The sequence below is a fragment of the Stegastes partitus genome, unplaced genomic scaffold (genome assembly GCF_000690725.1).
Source record: "Stegastes partitus isolate 25-593 unplaced genomic scaffold, Stegastes_partitus-1.0.2 Scaffold554, whole genome shotgun sequence".
NCBI classification, from domain to species: Eukaryota; Metazoa; Chordata; class Actinopteri; family Pomacentridae; genus Stegastes; species Stegastes partitus.
In genome coordinates this window covers 343,653-369,544 of record NW_007578285.1, presented here as the reverse complement: position 1 = coordinate 369,544, position 25,892 = coordinate 343,653, and the positions used below count along the sequence as shown (strand labels likewise).

The 25,892-nt window shown below is 41.1% G+C and overlaps 1 protein-coding gene across 1 annotated transcript in view; it reads right to left on the bottom strand.

The window, feature by feature from the left end:
* Positions 1-291: 291 nt before the first annotated feature.
* LOC103362090 (dihydropyrimidinase-related protein 2) overlaps positions 292-25,892 on the bottom strand; it is a 33,059-nt gene continuing 7,458 nt past the window's right edge. Inside the window, exons 2-14 of the mRNA XM_008288354.1 lie at positions 22,610-22,698; positions 20,793-20,977; positions 19,319-19,483; positions 17,673-17,734; positions 14,103-14,183; positions 13,763-13,831; positions 11,588-11,708; positions 11,282-11,438; positions 11,055-11,196; positions 9,848-10,018; positions 5,423-5,602; positions 4,992-5,157; positions 292-2,802 (exon numbers count right to left, since the gene is read on the bottom strand). Coding sequence (XP_008286576.1) covers positions 2,711-2,802; positions 4,992-5,157; positions 5,423-5,602; positions 9,848-10,018; positions 11,055-11,196; positions 11,282-11,438; positions 11,588-11,708; positions 13,763-13,831; positions 14,103-14,183; positions 17,673-17,734; positions 19,319-19,483; positions 20,793-20,977; positions 22,610-22,698 — 1,680 coding nt within the window. The 3' untranslated portion in view covers positions 292-2,710. The remainder of the gene's footprint in view (positions 2,803-4,991; positions 5,158-5,422; positions 5,603-9,847; positions 10,019-11,054; positions 11,197-11,281; positions 11,439-11,587; positions 11,709-13,762; positions 13,832-14,102; positions 14,184-17,672; positions 17,735-19,318; positions 19,484-20,792; positions 20,978-22,609; positions 22,699-25,892) is intronic.

The following is a 25,892-nucleotide window of genomic DNA, read 5'->3' as shown; positions in this document are numbered from 1 at the left end:
TTTGGCCCCATTCATACCTCGTGTCATCTCCCAATGCTTCATAGACATGCATTTGTTACATCCCCCCCTCTCCCTCCTCGCCTCGCCTGCCTCGGATTCTTTAAATACATATACCATTCGTAACGCTGACAGACTTCGCCTTCTACAGTCGTCTGGTTATGTCAGAGGGGGGAGGAGGTCTGGAGCTCTGGGGGCTGGGAAGCGGTTGGTGTATCTACAGTGTGTATTTATGCTCACAGGCCACTTTATTAGATGAACGCAACAGTTCCGCCATAAATTCCACTTTTTTAAATATATTTTGCTGCCATAAGGGTTATAATTCCATTTTTATCAGCTCTGTCAGCCTTATTTAACCTGGTGAACAATGAACTCCAGCTCATTTTATGATGTAAAATGCATCAGGGCGGTGCATCAATAAAGATTTTTCACCTGCTCTGACCTCGTAGATCTAAAAGGTTCAACATTTACTAATTTAAGGTGTCTTTATATTCCGCATACTTGTTGATTGCATACTTTTGCTATGCTACGATTTGCTAATTAAGCACCCATTTTGGCTGCTTGTTTGCATTTATTTCCCTTTTATTGTTATTTTTTCTAAAATGCCTCATAATGATTAGTCATTGTATGTATTCTTAATATTTTGTCCACCGCATTCACATAAATGAGCAGAGCAATATATGAAGAAGACTTTTAAATGTAATGCAGCCTGGTAAACTACCAACACCACCCACTATTACCTCAGTGATAAACATAAAGTAGAATTATGACCTTTTTGACGGCAAAAACTGTAGAATTTATGGCGGAGCTGTTAGCTTTTACTGGTGTATTTAATAAAGTGGCTGGTAAGTGCATGTATGTATATGTGTGAGTGGGTCAGGGGCCAGCTGCATAAAAAACTTTGAAGCCAACTTTTTAAAAACATAATGGTGTTACTGTAATGTTATTATTCTAAGAATTAGTCTGACTTTTACGTAACTGGCCCCTTGTTGTGTCCGTAGTTATTGAGGAAGAAACATGGTGACTGGGGGCCAAGACCTTGTTAACACAAGAGGAAGGAAATCGGCTCGTCTTGGCTTAATGGAAACCAGATTGTGTTTCAAAAAAAAAGAAAAAAAAAAAGAAAAGAAAAGAAACAAGAGCGTCCACAACCGTAAGCTTTGAGCCTGCTGTGCGTGTCCCATCCCTCGCACATCAACACTGCACACTAGTCAGAAGTACATTAGCTCATGTCTACTTTCAAGCGTAAAATCAATAGTGCTCAGCCCTTAGGCACCTAGTTACAGAATGACACTAAAAAGCAGATTGACAACAAGTTTTAAAAACTCTAAAACATTAGAACATTTCAAGATATCGAGCATTTTTCGTCTTTACAGAGGGGCTCTATCGGCAGGACAGGCCCTACGAAAGCGCAAAATCTGGCACCTTTGAATCGGTTAATCCTGGCTATTTTACATTTTTCTTTTTTCTTGTGTTTTTTTTTTTTATCTTACATCCTTCCACTTACCTCGAAAAAGAACAACATAACAAAACAAAAACCAAAAAAGAAAAAATCAGACTATCAGTACAACTTCTGTGGGTTCAGGCACATAAAGAGTAGAAAGGAAAAAGAGGGATGAGTAGAAAACAGTCACATTTAGGAGGAGAGAGGAGAAAACATTCTGTACGTAAATGCACTGGTCGGTGATGGACGGGATGCGCTCGGCATCGGAACAAATTTTGGACCTTCTCGTGATTCACAGGAATGCAAACAAAGCGGAAAATGTGTAGCTGCGTCGTGGATGGCACCTTCCCCACACTTCTCTAAGAGGACGGCGTTAAGAGACAGTAAGGCAAGGAAAGGCTGAAGTGACACTACAACTTTCTGTTTTCCTCTTCTCCTCTTATTCTTCCACCTAATCTAAACGAAGCTCTATTTTCTACCTGCCAAAGCTCCTTCTCGACTCTCCAGCCGACTCGCAATGAATGTACCTCAACGAAGCTGCAACTGTGTTTAAGTTCTCAAATCTTAAGGCCGTCCTCGTGGCGAATGATCGATTAAACGTCGATCTTAGCGGTGTGCGACAGATGGCAGTCCACCGGAGGGCGAAGCGCCGGAATACAAATCAAAGATCAGCTTGAAAGAAGGAGCTGAATAAACTGTTTGGCTTGTTTTAACAGGATAAACAAAAGAGCAGAACCATTCTAGTTTTGTACCAACGCTCCATTTTAACTGCTCCCAAAATGTAAAAAGGAAAGAATGGAGAATACAACAGACATCCTGCATGAACTTGATCATCTTTTCTCAACTGTATTGATTCAGTTTCACTTGAACCCTCAGTGAAAACAACAGCAAAGCAAAACATCCAAAGGATACATGGCAGGGAGAAAGTACAGTATAAAAAAAACGAAACAAAATAATGCCGTCAAAAGTGCTCAAATAAGGAGTGTTACATTTTTTTTTCTCTTTTTTTTTGTCATCATGTGAGGCAGACCTTTTTGTTGTTGTTGTTGTTGTTGTTTCTAACTGTGTCCTCTAGTATCAGGTTTTGGGGGGAGAGTGGGTGAGAAACGGCGGAGGAGGGCGTGACAGACAGAGGCTGACGGACGACCCGGTCGGGCGCTGTAGAGGGGTTCGGTTCCCCGGTTTTCGGCTTCTTGATCCCCGCAGCTCCCGTCGGCCGTCCAGCCGCGAATCCTCCTCGTCTCCTCCTCGGCGGCCGAGGACGGAGCTCTAACCCAGGCTGGTGATGTTGGCCCGGCCGCCGGGAGGCGCCACGATGCGCTGGGTGTTCCGGCGAGGAACGTTGTCGTCGACCTGAGCACCTGTTGGGTCAAACAGAAAGTTGGCTGATAAAGGTTGTGTTTAAAATCTGCAAGAACCTGATATTTCAGGTGTGAGGGGTTTGTTTTAATACCTTTCAAACAATGGCACTGGTCTTTGTCATAACAGACAGCTGCAGAGGAAAATTCTGCAAGTCAACACCAGATCTAAGAAGTTAGAATGCAGGTGCTGCAAATAATTCAAGTGTTGCATGATTATTAAAACAAAAGGAAAAAAGGAAAGGAAAGCACTACTCCTGTATTGATCGAGCCTTTTGGATTAGCCTCCATCTTTGGAACAAAAAGTTCCTCCTCTATTGACAATTTCAGGAAAATGCTCAAGACGTACATGTTTTCAAAAGCCTTTTAGTACTTTACACACACATATATATATTATTTTAATTAAACTTAGATCTTGTAACTTGTCCCTGTTTGTTTACACTTTTGTCGCCTTTTACCAGCTGATTTTTTTGCATTTCTTTTTATTGCTGCCTGACTGTACTTTGGTCAACTCAGGTTGTTTAAATATATATAAATAAATGTATTTATATATACCTATGTGTGTAAATATCAAAATGTTGATCTGGTAATAACAACAAAGACAAGCTAAAAGACTTCATCCTTGCAGAATAGCGAGTGCAGTGTCGAGTTATTTTCTCATTTCTGCATTACAGGTGTATTATGGGTACATTTTCCCTACATTTCTTTAAATAAGCGAGTCTGTGCTGCTTCCAGCGGCTCTGTCAAGAATGTTTGACTGGAGAAATAACAGGTAAGCTCACTACACAGATTACTTTGCAAGCAGGAGCGCTCTCTCAGCTCACTTCCCTGGCAATGTAATCCTCCTTAAAAAAAGCATTCTCTTTGTGCTGCACCTCATTTCATTGTTAAATCCGTGACCGAGCAGGCAGAGCTGCTGAAAGAGACCCAAATATATGCACGGCGTTGGCTGCACAGCACGAGAGCAGACCAAAGCAAGTGGGGAAGGAAGATAAAGTATGCGGCTCTTCACTGGGAGGAACAGGTCTCCGGTTAATGTGTCTGGTTATTAAGCTGAACTCTGCCTGAACTCTGCACGACTTTCATGCTACTGTGTCATGAAATAAGCCAGTTGTTTGTAGGAATCTGCTCAAATGTTCAAGGAATGTTTCAGTCGGGTCCTTTCATGAATCTGGTGTGACATCTGAAGATGGTGAAGTGTAGTTTACATATGATTATGATATTAAAGAGCCCATATGATGCACATTTACGGGCTTGTAATTTTAGTTTTAGGGACTATTAGAATATATTTACATGTTTTATTGTTTAAAAAAAACACAGAATTTTTCTAATTTTGCACATCGTTGCACCAACTTTCCTCATCCTTTGAAACTCTTGTTTTAGCTCCTGTCTCTGTAAAGCCAGCCTGCTCTGATTGGTCAACTGGCTCGACAAAAGCAAGGAAATGTTGGGTGCATACCGTAACCCTAGATCTATAAATAGAGCAATATAGCTCTGAGGTAGCTGCTCTTCCTTTGTTCGTTGGCATAGCACGCTAGCCACTAGGCAGGAATTATGCAAATGTGCTACATGGTGACATAAATATGTAATAGGAGAAAAGCCTTGTAGACTTTAAATGAGTCATTACAGCAGGTAAAGAACAGCGTTTCCTCCTCTTGGTGTTGGTTTTGTAAGTTTGCAGACCTTTTACATGCACAAAAAAGCTGCAACACACTAAAAGAAAAGAGACAATGGAAACAGAACAGTATGTTTTCTTTAAGAACCAGTAGCACAATAGCTGCAACCAAAAAATGTCTGAAGAAATTCTGCGTGTGCCATTCCTTTCTATAATATATATAAGTTCATTTTATTTTTTCACAAGCCCTAATCAATTGCCTTTAATATCTCTGAGCTTTTACTTTGAAAGTGAAGCATATATCCCAGAATCCTCTTGACTCCTTGTAAACATCAGTGGTTTTAATGGGCTATGAAATTGAGACTTTAAAAATTAAGTTAAACTGAACCTAAACTGATAGACTGGTGACCTGTCCAGGGTGTCCCCTGCCTTCGCCCTAAGTCGGCTGGGATAGACTCCAGCCTCCCATGACCCTCATGAGGATTAAGTGGTGTATAGATAATGGATGGATGAACCTAAACTGTGACTGTGTAAAAAACTAAATAAGAAGAGCAGCAACAACCAGCGTAAGACTGACCGGATAGGCTGAACCCAGACTGGTGCAGGTTGCGGACGGGCTGGTTGGGCTGCTTGGCAGGCGAGGTCTTAGCCGAGGAGGCGGGAGTCATGGTTTTAGGAGTGACCGACACCTCGCAGACCGGACCGTCGTACAGGCCCCTGGGCACGCCCCTCAGCTCAGCCAGCTGCATCGTGGGGAAAAAAAAGACACTGAAACATCGGCTAAAAACCTGCAAAACAATTATCAATCATAAAACGGAGCGTGGGGAGCAACTTTTAAGTCAAACTGATTTGCAGTGTTGTGGCATTTTAGCACCGAAATCTGACCTTTAACAGCCTGAAAAATGGACAAAATCTATAACAAGGTTTGTACAATAATAACAAGTGGCTGCCTGATAGATAGTCGATACAAATATGAGCTAAAAAACACAAGCAAAGGGAGTAGAATACCCTGCTGCGAGCTTTTATCCTCTTGTAGACGTAGTCAGGGAAAGGTTTGCGGGCCACGTAGCGTCCGGAGCCCTCGGTGGCGTGAAGGTTCCCCTCCTCCAGGACGATCTTCCCCTGACTGATCACCACCAGGGGCCCGCCGCGGACCTCTGTGCCTTCAAAGATGTTGTACTCCACGGCCTGTAAAGAGCAGGACCAGGGTAAAGATGACAAATTAGGACATAGTGGGGGGAAAGGGGATATTTTTCTGGACCACAGCACCTGGTTCCACACATAAGGAACTTAAAAGTGATTAAATTCAGATGACACATAACTGAGTTACATAATAACGATTCATATCGTGTCCATTCTTCATGCTGTTTATAGAGCTTATACTGTTTATATTATACGTACTATTATACTGTTTAGAGTTCATACAGTTCAGATTATGTATACTATCACACTGCTCATACAGTTTCTATTATACATACTATTTATACTGCTCGTACCACTTTATATGCCACCCTGTACATTTAGATTATCTATGTTTTGCATCCACAGCTATATATTCACATACTTATTCACAACTGTCCACATGTTTATACTGTAAGCTACTGTATAAAATACCCTCCACTGCTGCTTTTGCACTTCAGGTTGGATGCTCCACTGCATTTCACTGTCTTAGTACACCGCACAATGACAATAAAGCTGAATATAATCAAGGAAAGTGCCCTAAATGAGAGATTTTAAAATGCATTTTCAAGCCAAAATGGAATAAGTTGTACAGCAATGCCCAAAAATGTTGGTAAAACACTAAGAATTATTGCCTCCGTTGATTGGAACTTCAGGCGTACTTGTGGTTTCTTGAGTTTCTAAAAGCAGAATGGGATCCGTCAGGTTTTTCTCTTGAGGAATCGGCTCCCAGGCACCATCTCTACTCCTAAGATGAGGCTTAAAACTTTCTTTTTTGACAAAGATTATAGTTGGTCTTAGGTGAACTCAAACCATCCCTTAATTATGCTGCTGTAAGCCTCAACTTCCCATGATGCACTGCTCTCCTCTCTGCCCACACTGACTTTATGTCTTCCCCTCCTTTTCTCTGCAGGTATCTCTGACACCAGCATTCCACATTTCTAATCTGCAGTTGCTTGTTTATTGTTTGTCTGTTTTACTCTGCTAATCTTTATCACCCCGACCAGTCGAGGCAGACGGCTGCCGTCTCTGAACCTGGTTCTGTTGGAAGTTTCTTCACGTTAAAAAGTTTGTTTTTTTTCTCCCAATGTCACCAAAGAGCTGCTCAAAAAGAAATACTGGATTTATTGCTTTTCTCTCTATAATATAATATTAAAAGGTATCAACCTTATTATAAAAGGTGACCTGAGATAACTTGAAAAAGCCGCCGTGTAATTAAAACTGAGCTGAATTGGTACAAACGACTGACATTCATGTTTTGACCCTTGAGTTCTGTTAATTTACAAAGTTTCAGGCGATGGTTTGACTTGAGCAGAACCTGCATAAAAGCTTTTTTATTTAAGTGGTTTTATCATTATTTATGTCATCATTTTGTTTGTGTATCACTTTGCTGTAATGAAACTCATCCTGCAGCAGAACATTTCTTGTTAAACGACTCGATGCACACAATTTATGATACATTCTGAGTCCAATTATTCACATCAAAGCTACGAGTCTTGCTTAAAAATGCAAAATGTGTAAATTTCTCCTCTAATTTTCCGTGGCGCGGCGCTGCAGATGTGACATTTCTACACATTTATCCGTCTCCTGTTTTTATTTTCTGCTTTTTGATTTGAAGTTCTTGTCCGACGGCCGACAGCTGTGTTCCTCAGATGTTTTATTTCGTGTGCTTGTACCTCCTAACGCCGGGTGCCAGCGCGTTAAATCACAACAGAACTACCTTCAAAGCAGAGATACGGTGATTCATCTTCTCCAGCGGATTTTCCCCTATCGCTGGGATGATGTAACCTCCTGTAGCACATGTTGTGTGCCCTTTTGAGTTCAGATTTATGAAAAATCTTTATCTGAACAAACATTTCCAGAGATGGACTCGCACGTGACGCCGCCGTGCAAAATTGCCAGAATGTGTGGATTAAAGTGCACTTGTTGAAAGAAGCTTAGCTGATTTAGCACGCACAGCTTTTAAAGTGTTCCCTTCGGTTTAATGCCGATAGAGAAAGCAGAGCTAATCATTTAAAGTGGGGGGCAACTGAAGTAGCTGGTTTGTTTGTGTGCGGACTGGGAGGGTGTGGAGGTTGCTGTGTGAAGCCTTATGACTGCTTTCTCCTAAAAGCTACCGGAGCTGAGGCTGAGGTCATGGCAATCTGGCAAGAGCTGGAAATGAGATCACCAGTAGTACAACACACACACACACACACACACACACTCATAATGAGCAGTTTCTCCCATGAACGTCGCTCCGTCATTTTCTGACCAAGCGGAATAAAAAACCAAAGAACATGACGAGATCGAGCGAGCGGATTCCAAGAACGGCGACGGTCTCTCTCCGGCAGATGCAGGCGCACTGCGATCGGCCTGCTAACAATCAGAACCGATGTGTTCCAGTTCCCTGGCAGATCTTGGAGGATGACATCACTCCCTCGACGCTGTGTGAGGCCCACACCCTGTTCAGCAGTCAGACGGCCATAAAACCATCCCAAACAGCAGAAAAGTGGACCAGTTTCTCCATCTGTCACCGGCTACATACACTGAATTATTCTCGATTCTTTCCTTCAGAAAGGAACAAAACAGCGATACTTTGAGCGATTGAGAGGCTATAAGGTGGCCGACTGTACACTGGACGTACAAAAATAACCTCTGCAACAAGCTGTGAGATTAGTTTTAGTAGATCAGATTGGACGCCACGACATACTGCTTCATAGGGACACTTCTCATCTGCAGGCTAAGGTCGGGAAATTGCCTCCACATTTTACCGCTTGGAGAAGAGCACTTTGCTCTTCTAAGTGCATTTCCCAAAATGTCAAATTATCCGTTAAGGCGTTAACAAGATGTGTGCTGCTCATGTTTCACCGAGGACCCAAAGGACTGCACGGTAATTTAAGGCCGCATGACGCAACCGGGGAAGAAACAGAGATAAAACTGGAACATTTCTGAAGAAATTTTGAGTGTGCGCCAATGTAGCTTTTGCCAGAAAAGCACACCAAACCATTATGCATTGCTGGTGCAGGCGGCCATATTTGGAGCCTTTTTTTTAGTCCACTCACTTGTTGCTGTGGTGATTCCCGCCTTTTTCAGTGGAAGAGTCAGGAGAGGGGAGAAGACTAAGAAGCAGACCCTCAAACAAACGCTCACAGCTGAAAAACTTTAAATCGTATCAAAAAAATTCTTTCACCGTGTGAAGCACAATCTTGTTTTGAATAGGATTTAGTATTTTCATGCACATGCTGTGTATTCTACAGATTTGATGGCAGGTTAAAGAGAGCCTCCGTTTCACACAAAATTTTGGAGCTCAGAGACATAATGGGAGTCAGTGAGAGGTTTGGTCGGCACACTCTGTGCTCTGAGGTGATTTATGCAAAAACTTTAAGTCCCACAGCAATGAGAGTCACACTGGGTGAAAGAGGACAGAAATGCCTACATTTGTATGTATGAACTGTTCATGTAGAGTCAAAATTGTGAGAAGGGCACAAAGTTAACTGCACTTTTTTTTTTCTTTTTAAATTCATCCACTCAATTAAACAAAAATTCCTCAAACTTAAACTGCAACTGCATAAAAACCATAAAAGATATCAAAACACAGATTTGGTCAATTAATATTCAAAGTGCTGTGACCCATTTAAACTTTGAATAAAGCTTTTACTGTAAAATATGCCAGAGCAACAGGGTTCCAAAGATGGCTGGGTTTAGGCAGTTGTCCGGCCGACTTTTCATTCATTTCAATGGGGATTTTTAATGCAGTTTTTTCGGAAATTCGTAAAAACGACTTGACAAATCGCTACCTAAAGACAAAGCACACCATTCCTGATTGAGCATGTTTTGATGCATAATTTTTATGGGTTTTCTCAAAGCTGCAGACAAATTAGATGCCGAAACTCATGTCAGATGAATCTATAAGAATAACCCAGAGGAACAGTAATAAGTGTGCTTTAGACAGATGTCTTAGTTGGTTTCTCCAGTAGAAAACAGCCACAAGGACAGAAAACCTCACCGACCACATGTGTAGAGCCTTGTTAATGCTCCAAACATACTGTCCTGCTTGCATCAATCAGCTGAACATAATCTTTAATGAAGATTAATGAGTTAGAATTACTAATTAATTAGCAGACTGTTTTGTGTTTCAGGATGGATTCATTATTTGCACTCTGTCTACATACTTGTCTGTGTTGTCTGTGACCGAGTGGCCTTAAATGCCACTAAACAGCAGGAAGCCTTAATCGTATCATGTGTTGTATATTAGTTGAGTGAACATTGTACCGAGTTGTGGCTCTTGGCGGAGATGATCTTCGTCAGGTCCGGGTCCCAGAGCACCAGATCGGCGTCCGAGCCCACGGCGATGCGGCCCTTCCTGGGGTACAGGTTGAAGATCTTGGCGGCGTTGGTGCTGGTCACCGCCACAAACTGGTTTTCGTCCATTTTACCCGTCACCTGAAATTAAATCAGAGCAGAGAGTGAGTCACATTGCAACCGTTCTTTATTTTTTGCGTGTTTATTCAGTCGTTCTTGCACAGACGTGTTTTACCGTTACGTGACTTTTGCTTGTGTGTCATGTAGCTCAATTTTTCCACTTTTCTTGTCTGTTTTTTTGTGCAAACCTGCACAATATGAGGCAAATCTATGACATGTGACAGCATTGCTCAATAAGATGACGATATTATGACTTGCAATTGAAAGAACTAATCTATACTGAAGTGTATTAGTCATACAGTTTATGTGTCTTTCTGTTTTAATAGACACATTAAATAAAGAAACTTTAAAAATCATTTGTAATTGAAAGAACTGTGCACCCAACCAATTAAGCAGAACATTAATTTAAATTACACAGTACAGCTTTGAGAAATTAAAGTTTAATTTCCCCTGTTGCTCCCTTTCAATTATTTATTTCCACATCTTTTCCACATCTTTTGGTATTTTCCTTAACTGCTAGCTGGCGTTTAATCCACTCAGCATGTTGAGTGTAAATGCACGACATGAGCGAATAAAAAATCACTTCATTGCATTTCAAGCTGTCTTTAGCAATGTGTTTATTGCACGTGTTCATATTGCAGCGATCAATGTTCTGCTCAGCATCTCCTGTGTCCGCTCTCTATGGCCGTGGTTCACATTTTTGCAACAAATGTCTTTTTCTTAATTTAATGGGTTTTGCAAATTAGCAATCTGGCCTCGAACAACAAATAAAAACTAAACCTTCTACATTAAAGATTCTTTACAGCCACCAGGTTGCTGGTGACTCACTGAAGCTACTTTTATTCACACGACAAACAATAAACAAGCACTTTTTTAGACACTAGAGGATGTCACCTTTCTAATCAAGTCTTACAGTTTTTCTTTTCGCAAGCAAAATAGGTGTAAATTCCAAAAAAAGGATGCTAACTGGCTTTTTGGTTAATATAAAAATATTGCATAAATAAGACTATATGGATGTGTCTGTTATCAGAAGTAGACAGAGAACAAATGGACCTACCACACACTTGTCCCAGATGATGGACATCCTCTCCTCGGTGCCGTTGACGCCTTCGGGGATCAAGCTGAAGTCGTCCTTGCCGACGGCGCGCTGCGCGGTGTTGAAGGGACAATGTGCACTTCCTGTCACCTGCAGGTCGCCACTGCACAGAAAGTTAAAGAAAGTTAAAGAAATAAAGACAGAACACGAAGCATTCTGCAGTCTGAACGTCGAGATCGAGGCCTCACCAGGACAGCAGGGAGTTGAGATAGTCTGGTGTGGTGGGGTCGGGGCTCAGGGGAGGGGAGGTGACGTAGGCGGCTGCTTTGGCCCAGTTCTTGCTCCAGTAGTGTGAACCGTCTGTTCCCAGGCTCGCGGTGATTGGTTCTCCGTAGACCACAGTGCCTGAGAGTGAGGAACCATTATAGCATCATTATAGGAGGTTTAGCTGCATGCATGATGCGACTGTTTTCTGTCAAAAATCTACCGTGAGAATAAACCTGATGGGAGGTTTATTATCACAACAACAGAGATACTCGGTTCTAGCTCCTCACCTTTCTTCCTGGCCTGAGCGATGACATCGGCAGCGCTCTTGCTCATCACCTTGGTGACGTACAGAGGACAGTTGGTCTGGTTGGCCACGGTCACCGAGCGGTTTACGGCCTCCGCCTCCACCTGGAGCACAAACCAGACTTCTTTGAGACATGGAGCAGATAAAAGTGGAGGAAAAACAGCATTTTTCTTCTTCCATCCTCACTGAGAAGACCAACTTTATTTCCATTTCCATCACTCTCCTGTCTGACCGTATTATCTCCACTGTTCTTAGCACATTAGCATAGAAGCTAATGGTCTCTCAGACTTTGCTGTGAATTATAGAAACTGCAGACAAATAAAATCAAGCCAACTGTAATAAAAAAAAAAAAAGCAATTAAAAGCATAAAGAGGATTTAATTTAGAGAAATAAACAATACATAACAATTTAACCCTCTGAACCCCAAAAGAAACTGGTGACTAAGAAAGATAAATTTTAAAAACAGAAAAAAAAAAAACTCAACTTTCCAACAGTCCTTGAATCAGTCATGTATAATGTACAGTTACGTCAGAAAAAACAAAAACAAATCTAAGCTTAAAATTGTGACATTTCATCAAAATCACTTTATTCTAGTGTTAGTTAAAAGCAAATCTAAAATCAACAGCTCAGTTCTGGGCTCCTTGGCACAACTGAAAAGCCATGACTGACTTTGACCAACATGAAATTAAACAAATCAGAGAGAAATAAAGCAGACTTTATTGATAAAATGAATGCAGCATGGCTCAAAAATAGCATGCAGACGAGCGAGTTGTTGGAAGACACATTCAGCATGGTGAAACATGTTTTTAGGTTTGTGGTGCAGAGCGGTGGGAGTAGTGTGTTATTAAAGTTTAAGTCAAATATCTTTATGGAGCCACTGTGCTTGCATTGTTTCCAAAGAGGTGCAGAGTTTTATATTGCAGCAAAGAATGAGTTAATTATGAGTGAATAATGTGACAGGAGTGAAAATTGCAAAAAGCAGAGTTAAATAAAGGAAATTTCCTCACCAAAGGGAGTTTTTCTTTAACATTTGAGTCAATTTGTTTTTTGTACATTAGAATTAGAGGAGAAGATTGACACCAATCTCATGTTTATATGCTAAATAGCACAATTAGCTTAGCACACAGACTGGAGGCAGCTAGTAGCGAGCTTAACTGTGTCACTTTTGCCCTTAATTTTCTGTACAGTTTAACCAAACACAGTCTAACATATCAATAAATGTCAGATTAATATCATATCAGTAAGTTTTACCTTTGAACAATGCTAAGCTAGCTGTTTCTCTCTGTTTCCATTCTATAAGATAAGCTAACGCTACCTGCTAATCGCCGTAGCTGCATATTTAACTGACAGATATCAGCTGCATCGATGCTCTCAGTAACTCTTGGCAAGAAAAAGACTATTATATAAAACATTCGACTTCTCATTTAAGTGTGTTTCTGTTTTTATTTATTAACTGAAATTCTGTTTTCCATCATAGCAACAAAAAAAAAAAGGTAAAACACTTATGAGGAGACTTGTTGAAATGACAGAATGTTCCAAGAAGAAGGATCACGGTGATTCTCCAACTCTTTTATAATTCCTTTTGGATCGTATTGCTTTTTTGACATTTTTTTTTCTGTCTCTTTCGCCCGAGGGTGTTCATAACTTTTCAAAGAAATCATTAAAAATAACACCACGGATTACAATCAAGATCGGATTAGCGTGAGCCGGGAGAGCTTTCGCCACGGCTGCGTTCTTTCTGTCTTTCCCCCCTCGGGCTGTGATAAATCGCTATTTTACCTTCCCTTAGGAATTGGATAATAATTAGAAGAAGGAACAATTCAAGTAGAAAAACAACTCTTTTTAAGCTATTTAACACAGCTGTCCTCACTCTCTTATTCTTGTGTAACAACACTGATTCATGTAGGAAGGATGAGCTCTTATCTATAATGAGTCAATGCAGGAGCGTTAACATAAATCAAGCAGGGGGCCGAGTGTTAAGAGGACGTTATTTGCCAGCAGCCAGAGTGTAAATGTAAAGCTGTCGAGCAATTTCAAGGTCAGAGCGGCGACTTGTGCAAAACACAGCTTGGAAACGAGCTGATTTCGCCCCGACGTTAAGGCAACGTTTCACCTAATGTTCAGATTTGCATCCACAGTGGCGTGTTTCCGGCCTCACCTCCTCAGGGCGGCTCAGCACGTGTCCCTCGGGTCCGGTGATTCCCTGCTCCAGGATGCGACGCTGCTCCTAAAAAACACACACCACCGTGGGAAAACAGTTAAATCATGTGCAGGTGTTTCTCATGAGGCGAGAGCGAAGCGTTGGCCAAGGCCTCTGCGAGTATTCCTCCTCATCTGTTGGTCGTTAAAGAACCCCCGAACATTTTTATCAAGGCTGTGGAGAAAGTGATGAGTCACAGCCTCGGGCGTTGAGCAGCACCTTGACACGCTCAGAGCTTTATATTCCATTTAATGCCATTTTTTTAAAGTGCAAAATGTGGCAGGAAGTCGCGGCGTACCTCGGCTACGATGTCCCCGTTCTCGGCGTGAACCTGGGCGATGGCTCCGAGGTCGCGGATCACACTGAAGACCTCGTATACCTGCAGCAGAGGGGAAGACGCTGTTAGGATTTAAATTCTAGTGTTTATGTCTGATGACTCAGCTGTGGTGTGGTGTGGGGGAAAACAAGCATAACACCTCTTTTTCTTCGATTTCTGGCATGTTGTGCATAAAAACCTGTGCTCATATTCAGCTGTCTGAATGCATCCTTGACTATTTAAGGTAAAGAAAAGCTTAAATTTAGCTGAGACTGCAGACAGACATCAGGCTTTGGGATTTGGCAGATTTTTGAGACAGCATGTATGATGCATTTCTTGAGGGAAGTCATTTTTCTTTCATCTTTCTATGAACATCTTTAGCGCTAAAACTGTCCTGGATCTAAAAAAGTAGAAAAGACACAATGTGATATGTCTATGAGATTTTCTGCAGCCATTCATGATCCCCCAGAAGATGAATCCGAATCAACTGTGCTTGAATTTGTAGATTTGAGTGAAATGACCCAAAATATACCATCAGATTAAAATTCGAAAAACAATGATACTCCAGTAACCTTTAGTTGTACTTTATGTTTAGTGCTAATTACCAAATGCTAGCATGCTATCACATGGAACCAAGTGGAAGAACCTGGGTTCTGCTGGAGGTTTTCTTCTTCTATATTTCATAAGCCCCAGGCCATTTAGACTTAGACTTTCTTTATTGTCAATGCACAAAAACACAATCATGAATCTGGCAACTAAATGCCGTTGCTTGGCTACTGGAGTACACAGAACCGGAGCTTGTGAGGCAGTGACATGTTAATAAATACTGTACATAAGCGTATAACTATGAAACTTTATAGATTAAATTGACTACATTTATATTTAGGCTCTTATTTTGGTCAATGTAAAGACTGGCTATGCATGTTATGTCTTGTTTTTTTTCTTACAAGAGTCAAGGCATTCCAGATTATTCATTATTTCCTGACAATACTTGCAGATTTTTTTTATATTAACATTTATATCCCAGAAAAAAGCATTTCTTATTGTGAAACTGTTGCGTTTTTGTACATATCTCCCCACAAAATGGCAGCAATTGAGATATTTTCTCATAACAATGCGAGGAAATGTGACAAAATCACAACAATCTAACTTAGAAATTGGGAAAAATGTCTCTCTACATTTGCAGAGGTGGTGAACAAACGTTTGCCCCCTGACTCACCCAACTCCCAAACAGGGGTTCCCCAGTGGCCAATTTGCTTTGAGGCCCCCCAGAGTCTTGGACCACCACCGCCTTAATGTACAACGGTGACCTGTGTTTGTCTTTTCACCAAAACTTTACACAGAAAAGCCATTACGTTGTGTTTATTTTTTATACAAAGTTGGATGTAACGCCAGCTTTAAGTTGGAGACAATGCAGGAATAATTTCAAAAACAGATTGGTTTTTGGCGCAGAAACAAGAAGTTCATTTTGATATGCAGTAGAGCAGGCATACGTTATGTAGCAATGGGGGCTTTGGGACATATTTAACTGTGTGTGAAAAATAGGGGAAGGAAAAATAAGAAAGATATAACACTGAAGAAGTTTGATTTGTGTTTATATCATTATTATTTTTGATATATACAAATACGTAACATGCATAATTACAAAGCTCTGGAAAATACATATGTAATGATTGCATTGCATCGATGTTTACAGATCTTGATTATTAACATTTCTACACAGCGACGGGTTCACGAGGGAGTCAAACAAGACTAATGGGTGTGGGGCAGCAGAATAAATCTGATATAAATGAAGATTATTTTCTATCACGAACACGAGCAGCTTTGTTAGGAAGGTCAAGTCGTGCAGTTTCATTAGATTCGCCTTCACCTCACTGAAATGAATACTTCCAGAGCAATTCAACCAAGAAGTAAGGTTATAAATCTGGACGCATTTAGTTAAAGGAAATGTTTCTTTCAAGCCGTCGCCAAGTGCGACTCAGTGGGGAGCTTCTCTCTCATTTAATACTGTAGGATTTGGTGCAACATAAATAAAAGTGAATCGAACACATACCTGCTTCACACAGTCACTGTGAACACATTAGCATGTTCACACTAGAGTTCAGCACAAAGTTTTATGTTCGCTATTGTTTGTCTTTGCAAAGCCATGCTGTCCTGGAGGAAATTAGCTATTTCTTCACTGTAGTCACAAAATATTACAGGTTTTATTTATTATTTGCAGAATTCTAATTCATTAAGAAGAGTTAAACATGCATTTTATTACCCATCGTCATTTAGATTACACTTTTTTCATTGTGCTCACAGTGCTCGCTATGATTTTAATCACAATTTAATTTTGAATTTTATTGTTTTTACATTTATTGTCTTTAGAGAAGTTGCTCGCTTTTTGCAAGAAACCCCAAAATACTCGTTTTGGATCATACGAAACAGAAAAAAGCAGCAAATTATCACACGCGAGAAGCTGGTGTCAGAGAAAGTTCAGCTTTTTCCTTGAAAAATTACTTTAAAACACGATCAATTAGCAAAATTGTTGCTAAATTTTCTTTCATTTGGCTCATTAACTACTATAACAACATACACTCTTCTTTCCAGAAGTGCTTAATGGATTCTCTAATCACACTCAGGACCAAAGAATAGTTTATACTCCCCATACTTGTGTGGTCTAAAGCGCCGTGGACGCTGATTCTCACACACTATGGGAGCCTCCCACAGTCTGATTGTTTGTGCAGCGAGTTTACAGACAGAAGGAAAAGCGATGTGTTTGAGTGAGTCATCGTCTCCACGCTGCCAAACACGCAACAATAAGGAGCCATCAGAGTTTGACAGAAAATGATAAACTCTGGCTGCACCGCGCTGCCAGGATTCCTCACGCAGGTGCAAAGATCATCACAGATCCGCTTCAAGAAGTGCTTTCTGTGGGAGATTAATTCATTTCGAACCGTGAGTCAGAGCGAGAAGGTGCACGGAGACGTGGCTTTCATTACAGACTCGCTCTCCCAAAAGAAACAAACAGGCAATCAGTGTGAGTCGAAGCCGGCCAAGAAAAACAGACTCACACTGTAGCTCGCACTGTAGGACAACCGCAGGAGCCAAAATTAGGCCTGAGATATGACTTTTTAGGATATTATAATGTCAGACTTACTGTTTTAATGTCACTGCGTTGCCAGAAAAAGCTGATAAATACATAATTTGCGCTTGTTTTGTTGTACCGCGATTAGTCCTCTGGCACATTTGACGGTAACGCCGATGATTAGGCCAGAAGCAGCTGGTGCAGATTGGTTGTTGGTGCAGCAGCAAGTGTCGCGTTAAAGGATTAATTCCCAGCTTAATCTGATTTAGTGCAGGAGGAGCTGCAGCACTGTTACTTAGCAGCAGAATGCACAAGACGAAATGTGCAAAACTTCACCCGAATATCAAAGATGTGATTTCATTTAACGACTTTATCTCCTGCAGCGTGGTGAGATGCACGATTCGCAAATCTAAACTCCTAATTGTTTCTCAGAAAAGCACTGAATGACAGATTTGACTGACAAGAAGAAGAAGAAGACCCACCTGAGAGTCAGTGAGCTGGAAAATATCCTTATAAGCCAGGTAGACCAGGAAGGAGTTGACACCTGAGGAACACAAGATGGAAACGTTCAAAGTGCAATAAAACAGGGAGGTTTGACGCGAGAATGAAAGAACTGAAGTCATGGATCAACTAGATTGTGAAGTTCTGTGAAAACGTGCCAAGAGAAAAGCAAACTGTAAAATATAATGTTTTCCAGAAGTTGGGCAAAGTGCAGTTATTTTAAAAACCTGCAAAACCTCTTCTGCTGCACCAAACCCTGAAGCATAAAGACAACAGAGAAGCTCCTCATCGCTTCTAAAGATAAATCTGTAAATTAAAGTTCAGTCAAAGGCAGCTGTATTGTGTAACTTGACTTTGGTTTAAGGGGTGCAGTGAACATTACAGCCTCTAGAGGCCGCTGGTGGGTTTTATTGTCTCTTTTCTCTCTTGTTCTGCTGTTTGATGCAAAAAGGTGCAAATAAACTTTAATTTAAAAGTGTTTTTATGATGTTTAAATCTAAAAATGTGTAGTTAAACAAAAATGTGCAGGACTGACTTTAGACTTAGATTAAGTTAAACATGACTGGACATTCAGATATAATGACCTTGCAGTGGCTCATTGTGGTATAAATAAGACTATAGACCCTTTTATAAAACAACAAGGTGCTAAGATTTAAAAAGGTAAGAGTCTAAAAATAACTTCAGCAATAAATACACACATGAATACATATAAGAAGTATAAATGTGTTTTGCATATGCGTATATTTATGTTCATCTTTTTCCAAAATTCATCACTGCCAGACCAAAAGGAACAAGAAGTTTAGATTGTTTCAGTCTTTCTTTTTAAAAAAAAAAGTTTTCAGACATGTTTTGCCTTTATTGGCAAGTACAGCAGACAGAGAGAATCAGGAAATGACGTGCAGCAAATGGTCCGAGGTGTTTTATACGACTCGTTATTCTGTCGGCGTATGAATCCAGGCAGAGCTGGTGAAACATTCATTGAAGGGGAATCGAGTACGACTTCACTGTTATCCTTCACAAACTTTCATTTAAATATGTTTTTAGGACGCGTTACTCCCAAAAAAATCTGTTGTCAAACATAAATGTGCAGCACAGATGTTGATCTGTATGAATCTTTTAACAAAGATCTGTCACTGCAAGAAGAAAGTGAACAGAGGTGCATTTAGAAGCTTTAAATATTTGATTCTTTCTTTAATTAAATATATGTTTTCAGGGATGTGTAGCCTCTACTGACAGGGACAGTAGAGGGACATGCAGCGAATGATGTTTTATACATCTGAGCTTTGTTCTGGTTAAATATGTTAATTTGAGGGATTAAAATGTGACTTTACAGTATTCCTTCTCATGTTGTGCTTGAATTTAAATGTGTTTTTTGGGAAACTTTGATCTTAAAATGTGTTATTAAACATAAATGTGCAGGACTGATGTTGGTTTATATGAATCTTTTTTTTAAAACATCTGTCACTGCCAGAACAAAGTGAACAAAGCTGCCTTTAGAACTGTGAATATTTGATCCTTTTCTTTAAAAGGAATGTATGTTTTCAGACCTTTATTTTAACAGGGATACTCTATGAATGTCCCTGTATGGATCCAGGCAGAGCTGGTGGAACATGTGTGTTTTTCTCACCGTGATCCTTCACCAGCGTCTCCATCTCCTCCTGGATGCCCTTGTGCCACTCGGTGATGTCGATGTGCAGCGAGTAGTCGCAGCAGGACTTGCTGTCGGCCCATTCGCGCCACTGCTCGAAGGCTGACATGAGGGTGATGCCGGGTTCAGCCACCACGTGGTCGACTGGACGCACAAAAACACACACGGAGACGAAGTTAAACAGCAACACAAACACCGCCGCCTCGTATTGGATGTTATCTGTTATCCATCTATCGATGTCGTGCCGACTCGGAGACAGATTTAGCTCACACCTGGGAGCCAAATGTTACCAAATGCGTCTCCAGTGACCACTTAGTGGAGCAAATTGATCTTTAAAAATGACCACATACGTGACTTATGCGTCTCCACGTAACACAAACCAGCATCTGCTCACAGTTTCCACAACAGAGCTTCAGCTTTTGGACTCAAGATGTTTGCAAAGATGTTACTTTTCATGAGCAGCGTCTTGTGACACACGCTTCACATCACTGCAAATAGCTATTTAATTAAATCATTGATTCATCTGTCAGCTGCTTCTGCAAATAAATAATCAGTTATTTACTCTGGAAATCTCAAAAAACAGCCTCTTTATCAAACTGAGGAGCCCTGTTTTTATGCTCACAGAGGATTTAGATCCTTTTTTGAGGCTGGTCCACGTGGAACATGGCGTATAATCTAATTAATTGTATAAAATCTGTCTCCATCGGTCGCCTCAAATGGCACCAGTTGCATTACAGACCGTCTGACCCTGGGTGGGTCTGCAGTCAGTCGGGCAGCGCTCAGCCCGAGGCGACAACAGCTCGCGGGGAGAGTTTGTTTTGCTGCCAGGGAGAGGACGGTGCTGCTGCTGAGTCAGCGCAGGGAGGGCCGGTGTGACATTTAGACATGAGGTTTTCATTTAGCTGTGTTTTCTTTTTACATTACAACACCTTTTTAAATCTTTACGGTCTTGTATCAGCTTAAAATAACATAATTAGCCACTGCTAGGGAGGATTTAATAGCGTACGGTAGGATGTGTTTTAGATTAGGTAAGAAAATGAGAATAGATAGGTGACTTAATCTGAGTTCTTTACCAACTTTGATGATCAGAACCCACCTCTACATGGCAAAATATAAGCAGGATTTGCACACAGATAAAAAGTGGACTGAGATTTCTATGAAACTTCGAACTCCAAATTAGAAATACAAGAACAAGATTAAAATTCAAACATACAAACAGGCTGTTTTAAATAGTGTTCATGTGTCCAGAGACAAACTTAGTTCACTTTCTGACTCAGTATGTCCAGTATTTAGCACCTCGAGGCTCCGAGCAGATGGACTCCCTCGTATTTTGGCTCCACCATGAACATTTCTGGCACCTATCCGGCTCTCATCGAGGAATTTTCAATTAAAGCCACCGAGTGAAAGATCTGCCACCACAGTGACCGACGGAGCTTCCTCATGAATGACTCACTGATCATGGTGGTGCCTCCGGCCAGAGCGGCTTTGGTTCCCTGGTAGAAGTCGTCGGCGGACGTCATGCCTCGGTCGGGCATCTGGAAGCGCGTGTGGACGTCGATGCCGCCCGGCATCAGCATGCGACCGTGAGCGTCGATGGTTTTCACCCCGCCGGGAACGATGAGGTTCTCCCCAATTTGTCTGAGAACAGAAAGTAAACAGCATTTAAACATCAATGGATTACACCTTCTACTGTCATTATTCATGTTTTTACCACCGGTATGACTACATTTAATAAAAGGACAATTGTTTAAACTGGTTCTACCTTTTTGTCTTTTTTTTTTTTAACTTAGTCCCACACCTTAAACCCCCTCTCTTTACCATTAAATGTAGTTATTTAATGTTTAACAGTTAAAGTTTGGTAGGTTTTAGTTGTTGTTTTTTTTCCTTTGCTCTCTTGTCATGCTGCATCAATTATTGTTTTGGTTTTTTTTTTGCAGCTATTGTTATTATCGTTGGTCTCTTTTAAAGAATATTAGCAGGAATATGGATGCATTTTTTGTTAAATTCCGCTTCAAGAGTGTGAAAACAACATTTATGGTTCATTAGCATAACTACAAATTACTCCCATTTCATATAGAGGTATTTTTGTATATTTTTGATTACATTTTAAAAACATACAATTATGTATTATAACCATCAAAAGTTCATCTTTACATTAAGTGTCCCAAAGTTGTGACTTTTAAAGATGTAGTAGGTAGAAATCTGTAAAAAGCAACCAAAATAAACCAAAAATGTTAAACTTTCTTCTCTTTTCCTCCTCAAACCAGACAAGAATGTGCTTTAAACTTGCAAAAATAATCAAATTTAAAGTGAACATTTGATTGTTTTCTCACATGAGATTCAAACGTCTGAAAGAAAGACTGCCATGGGCTGTGATTGGCTAAAATTTACCATCAATCTGAAAACAGAATCAAGTGAAGGTTAAAAAAAAAAAAAAAAAAGTCTAGTTTCCTCTCAGACCACTTGAATTACAAAATGCTGACAGGGTAGTTTAGGATTTTACTGCCTACTCCAGCTTTAGTTACAGTGATAATTAATTAAGGTTTTCTTTATTTTAAGTTCATGAATTTACAGAATAGTTGCCGTAAGGACTTGAAAATATGCAGCAGAATGGAACCTTTAAAAAAATGTAATAAACAAATCTAAAAATGCAGAACTGCTCAGAATGACAAGCTGGCTTAGTATTACAGGGATATTGTAATAGATTCATCTGTATGTGCAGGTTGTGTGTTGTAACATTGATGAACTATATAAGCTTCAGTTTGCATCCAGTTATTGGCTTGTATTTTTTTTCTTCTGTGGTATTTTGTTGGAAATAAGTTCATATTTTGTTAAGATTCAACGTTGATTCTTGCAGACGGAAAAATAAAACTTCACTCAGGGTCCAATTAGTAGATCAGTCTGGACAGAAAGTCCTTAAAAACGCTCAGAGAAAATGGAAATCTACTTTTCTGTCAGTGGAAGACTATCTTAAATTGAGTATCCAGCTCCATATTTTGTTGTCTTTTCTGTCTAACTGTTCTATAGTTTGTCTACTATATGGTTCTGTAGCAGAATACAGAACATGCCGCCTGGCACAACGTCTTCTTTTGTTTGCATATGCTGTCACGGTGGAGAAAACACTGCATTTCCACTGTTTATTTTTGTCTTTTCTTGTGTTTGTGTTGCACTAATGACAGCGAGGTCACACAGATGCTTCTCTGTCAGCTCGTCAACGTAATCCGTTTTTAACTAACTACCAGCAGCTCTATTAAAACCCAGCAAACCCACTTGATGACTCCGTCCTCCATGTAGATGTCGGCGCAGAAGGACTGGTCATCGTTCACAATCTTGGCTCCTTTGATCAGGAGACGGTCACTCTGCAGAAAAAAAAAAACAATAAAGATGATTAGTCGCTGCACATTTAAAACATTAACTATCGAGAACGGCTCATTTAAAAGCTGCCACGGAGCCGGATTTGCTTTTTTGGGGGGATTTTAATGGACTCCTATAAAAATACGCTTATGAGGGCGAGTATCCGATTTGGCTCGATGGGACGGAGGATTAAGGGCATTTGATGAAAGACGTTTCGGGAAATGTCACATAAAGGGGGGGTGGATTGGCACATGCAACAAAACATAAATACTCTGAATCTGCCAAATGTACACAGCAGCCTCTGCTTGGCCTTTTCGGCGCTTCGTTCTGATAAGGAACACATGGCCGTGCAGCGTCTTTCAACCGATGCTGGCTTTCTTCTTCTGCATAAACACCGAGGACGCAGTGTGGATGGAGGAGGGAGCAGGCGATGACAGAGGGCTGAGAGCTGGGATGGCGGAAATATAGAAGATATTGAAATCAAGATGCGGGGAGGGAAAAAGTTCTGCAGTGCACATTCTCTAAATGGAGCAGCTCAGAATGTGTCACAGCAGAAACAGACATTTCCACGGCTGCTGCTGCTCTCTGGATCGGTTCAGCTCAGCTTGAACAACAAAACCAGGGGGGAAGCATTCAGCGGTGGGACAATAAAGTCAGCAGCCCGCCTCCAGACCCACCAGACACGAGAGGAGACCAATCAGAGCGCACGGCCGTGTAATCAATCATCCATGCCTGCTGCTAGTGCCACTTGTTTTTGTGCAGGAGGAGGTTGGAGGGGGAAGTCTGCCACCTCCGCTCACCCCCGTCCTCCCTCCCTCGAGTCACCCCGGGGGCCCTCTCTCCAAAAAGGGAGTGGCAGCTCTGGTCACAAGGACTCCCAGCATCCCCCGGCTAACAAAGGCCGCTCTGTTTTCAAGCCACTGCCACTGAGCTGCCGGTCGGCCAGCAGCTCTGGCCTCCAGCACAACTGCTGCTCTGCTGCAGGCTCCGCCCTGCACAGACACAACTCAGCTCCTCCAAATGTCACCTCATGCCTCCACAGTTTCTCTCATTTTTGAGCTCTAATGCAGTATTCAGAGCGTTCTGCACCATAGCTGTAGAAAAACCTCATCCTGGAGCAGGTGGATTAGGATGGAAACTGTTTGCTTTGTCCACTTTAGGTGCAACATTTTTCATTTCTTAACTTAGAGAATCAACTAATTGTTATTTATCAAACAAAATTGTCTAAAATTCTTGGGTTCCAGCTTTGAAAATGGAAGGATTTCCTATTTTTCTCTGTTTTATGTCATTGTATATTACATATGTTTCAGCTTTGGATTGTCAATCCGACAAAAAGAAGCAAAGTCAAGTTGTGACATTGGACTCTGGGTGGTTTTTATTGCTAATATTCACTATTTTCCAATCTTAAAGGAACAGTGCACTGACTTTTTTTGCACGTATATAACATTGTCAGACATATTATCATTCTTATTTGAGTTGCGATACTGTATTTAGACTTTTTAATCCTCTTTATTATTGTGAAATAGGACGATTCTGCACCTTATTTCTTCTACCAGCATGATTATGTTCTTTTCCACATTATTTTTTATTTAAATGAAGCTAGTGTGTGAGCTACTGGATGAATAAAGTATCTATCTATCTATCTATCTATCTATCTATCTATCTATCTATCTATCTATCTATCTATCTATCTATCCTAGTAGGCCTTTTTACATGCCAACTACATTACCCAGAATGCAGTGCAACCACCAATATTTTTGCTGGACATCTAAGTTTGTTATATTCGTGGCAATTAATGACACTTCCAGCCATTAACCTCAATCAGAGATGAAGCTGTACAGGTCAAACTTCACTTCTTTGGTTATTCTTTTTCCAACTTGTAGACTTTTGGTGCATTTCTGACTAACATGACATCACTTGACTACATTCATCAGCTCCCTCTGGAGCCACAAAAAGGCCTAAAACAACCTTTTTCCACATGCAGAAGTTCCCACTAAGCCAAGCGTGGTGTAAAACAAGCAGAGATCCTGTCTGATGTTTGGTGCCTCGAGCTGCGGATTTGTTCAGGTGATGTGGATAAATACAAAAAGGTCACAGTCAGCCGCAGTTTTCTGATATCTGCCTCTGAAACGACCTCTTCTTACAGTCGTGTAGTTACACTTTTCTTTTCCAGTGCACGCGGTCTCGCACGCTTTAGCTGACTGCAGCAAGTTTGGGAAATGCATCACACGTGAAAGGTGTGGCGACAGCGCTGATGGAACTAATGCAGATGGATCCGGCGGTGATGTTCGATCCGTGTGCAGCAGACTGTTCTGGTTGAGCGGCTGGCCTCGCTCCAAGCCGCTGTCGGTCTGTTTTCAACTCAACAACTGCTTTGAAATGTGCCATTGCATCATGTGCCTCATCATGACTGTCATTATCATATTACTGGCTGGATAAGACGCTGCAGCTCGTGAGTCGACGCCCGTTTTTTTTGCAGCGAACAGTCGGTCAGTAAAGCAGAACTGATGCCGAAAAACTCCTAATAATGATGCAGTTTTTAGCAGCTGCATGCCCCGAATCCAGACGTGTCCTGTGAAGTCATCTCATTCTTTCAGAGGGCTGGAGAGAGTGTGGTTGTACTGGAACCGTGCCAAACATGACAGTGACCTTTCCTTCATGGGAACCTCACAAACAGGATGTGGATGAAGCTCAATGGGCTCACTGTTACTGAACTGCTCTGTTTTCATTCCAGGCTGCAATACGTAACCTCGCTGATATGAGGAAAACGCAGTTTAAAAACATCAAAACGCCACTATTCTACACTATTTCATTCATTCATTCGTCATTTTAACGAATGTAAAAATTTGTCTTGACATCCCCAAGGCGACCTTTGTGACCTTTGTTTCCTCAGTTTTTCTAAAAGGCCCAACTTGGGGGCTGTGGAAGCACATAGAGGCCTGCACGGCTATAAGGAAGCCTGCTGAGTGGATATAAATGTGATTTAGGCTGAGTTTTATGTGGGATAACCGCAAAAACAAGTGTACTGCAATGCTAGCAAGATTCATGCTAGCAAAACAGCCAAACAAAACACAAAAAGTAGCCTGTAGCAAAGGTAGATGTGCTCACAAAAGTCTATCTTTTTCTGTTGTTCACCACTGACATAGCAGGAAATTCTTTTGGCTGCATTTTTGTATTTTCTAGCTGTTTGTGGGCTTCA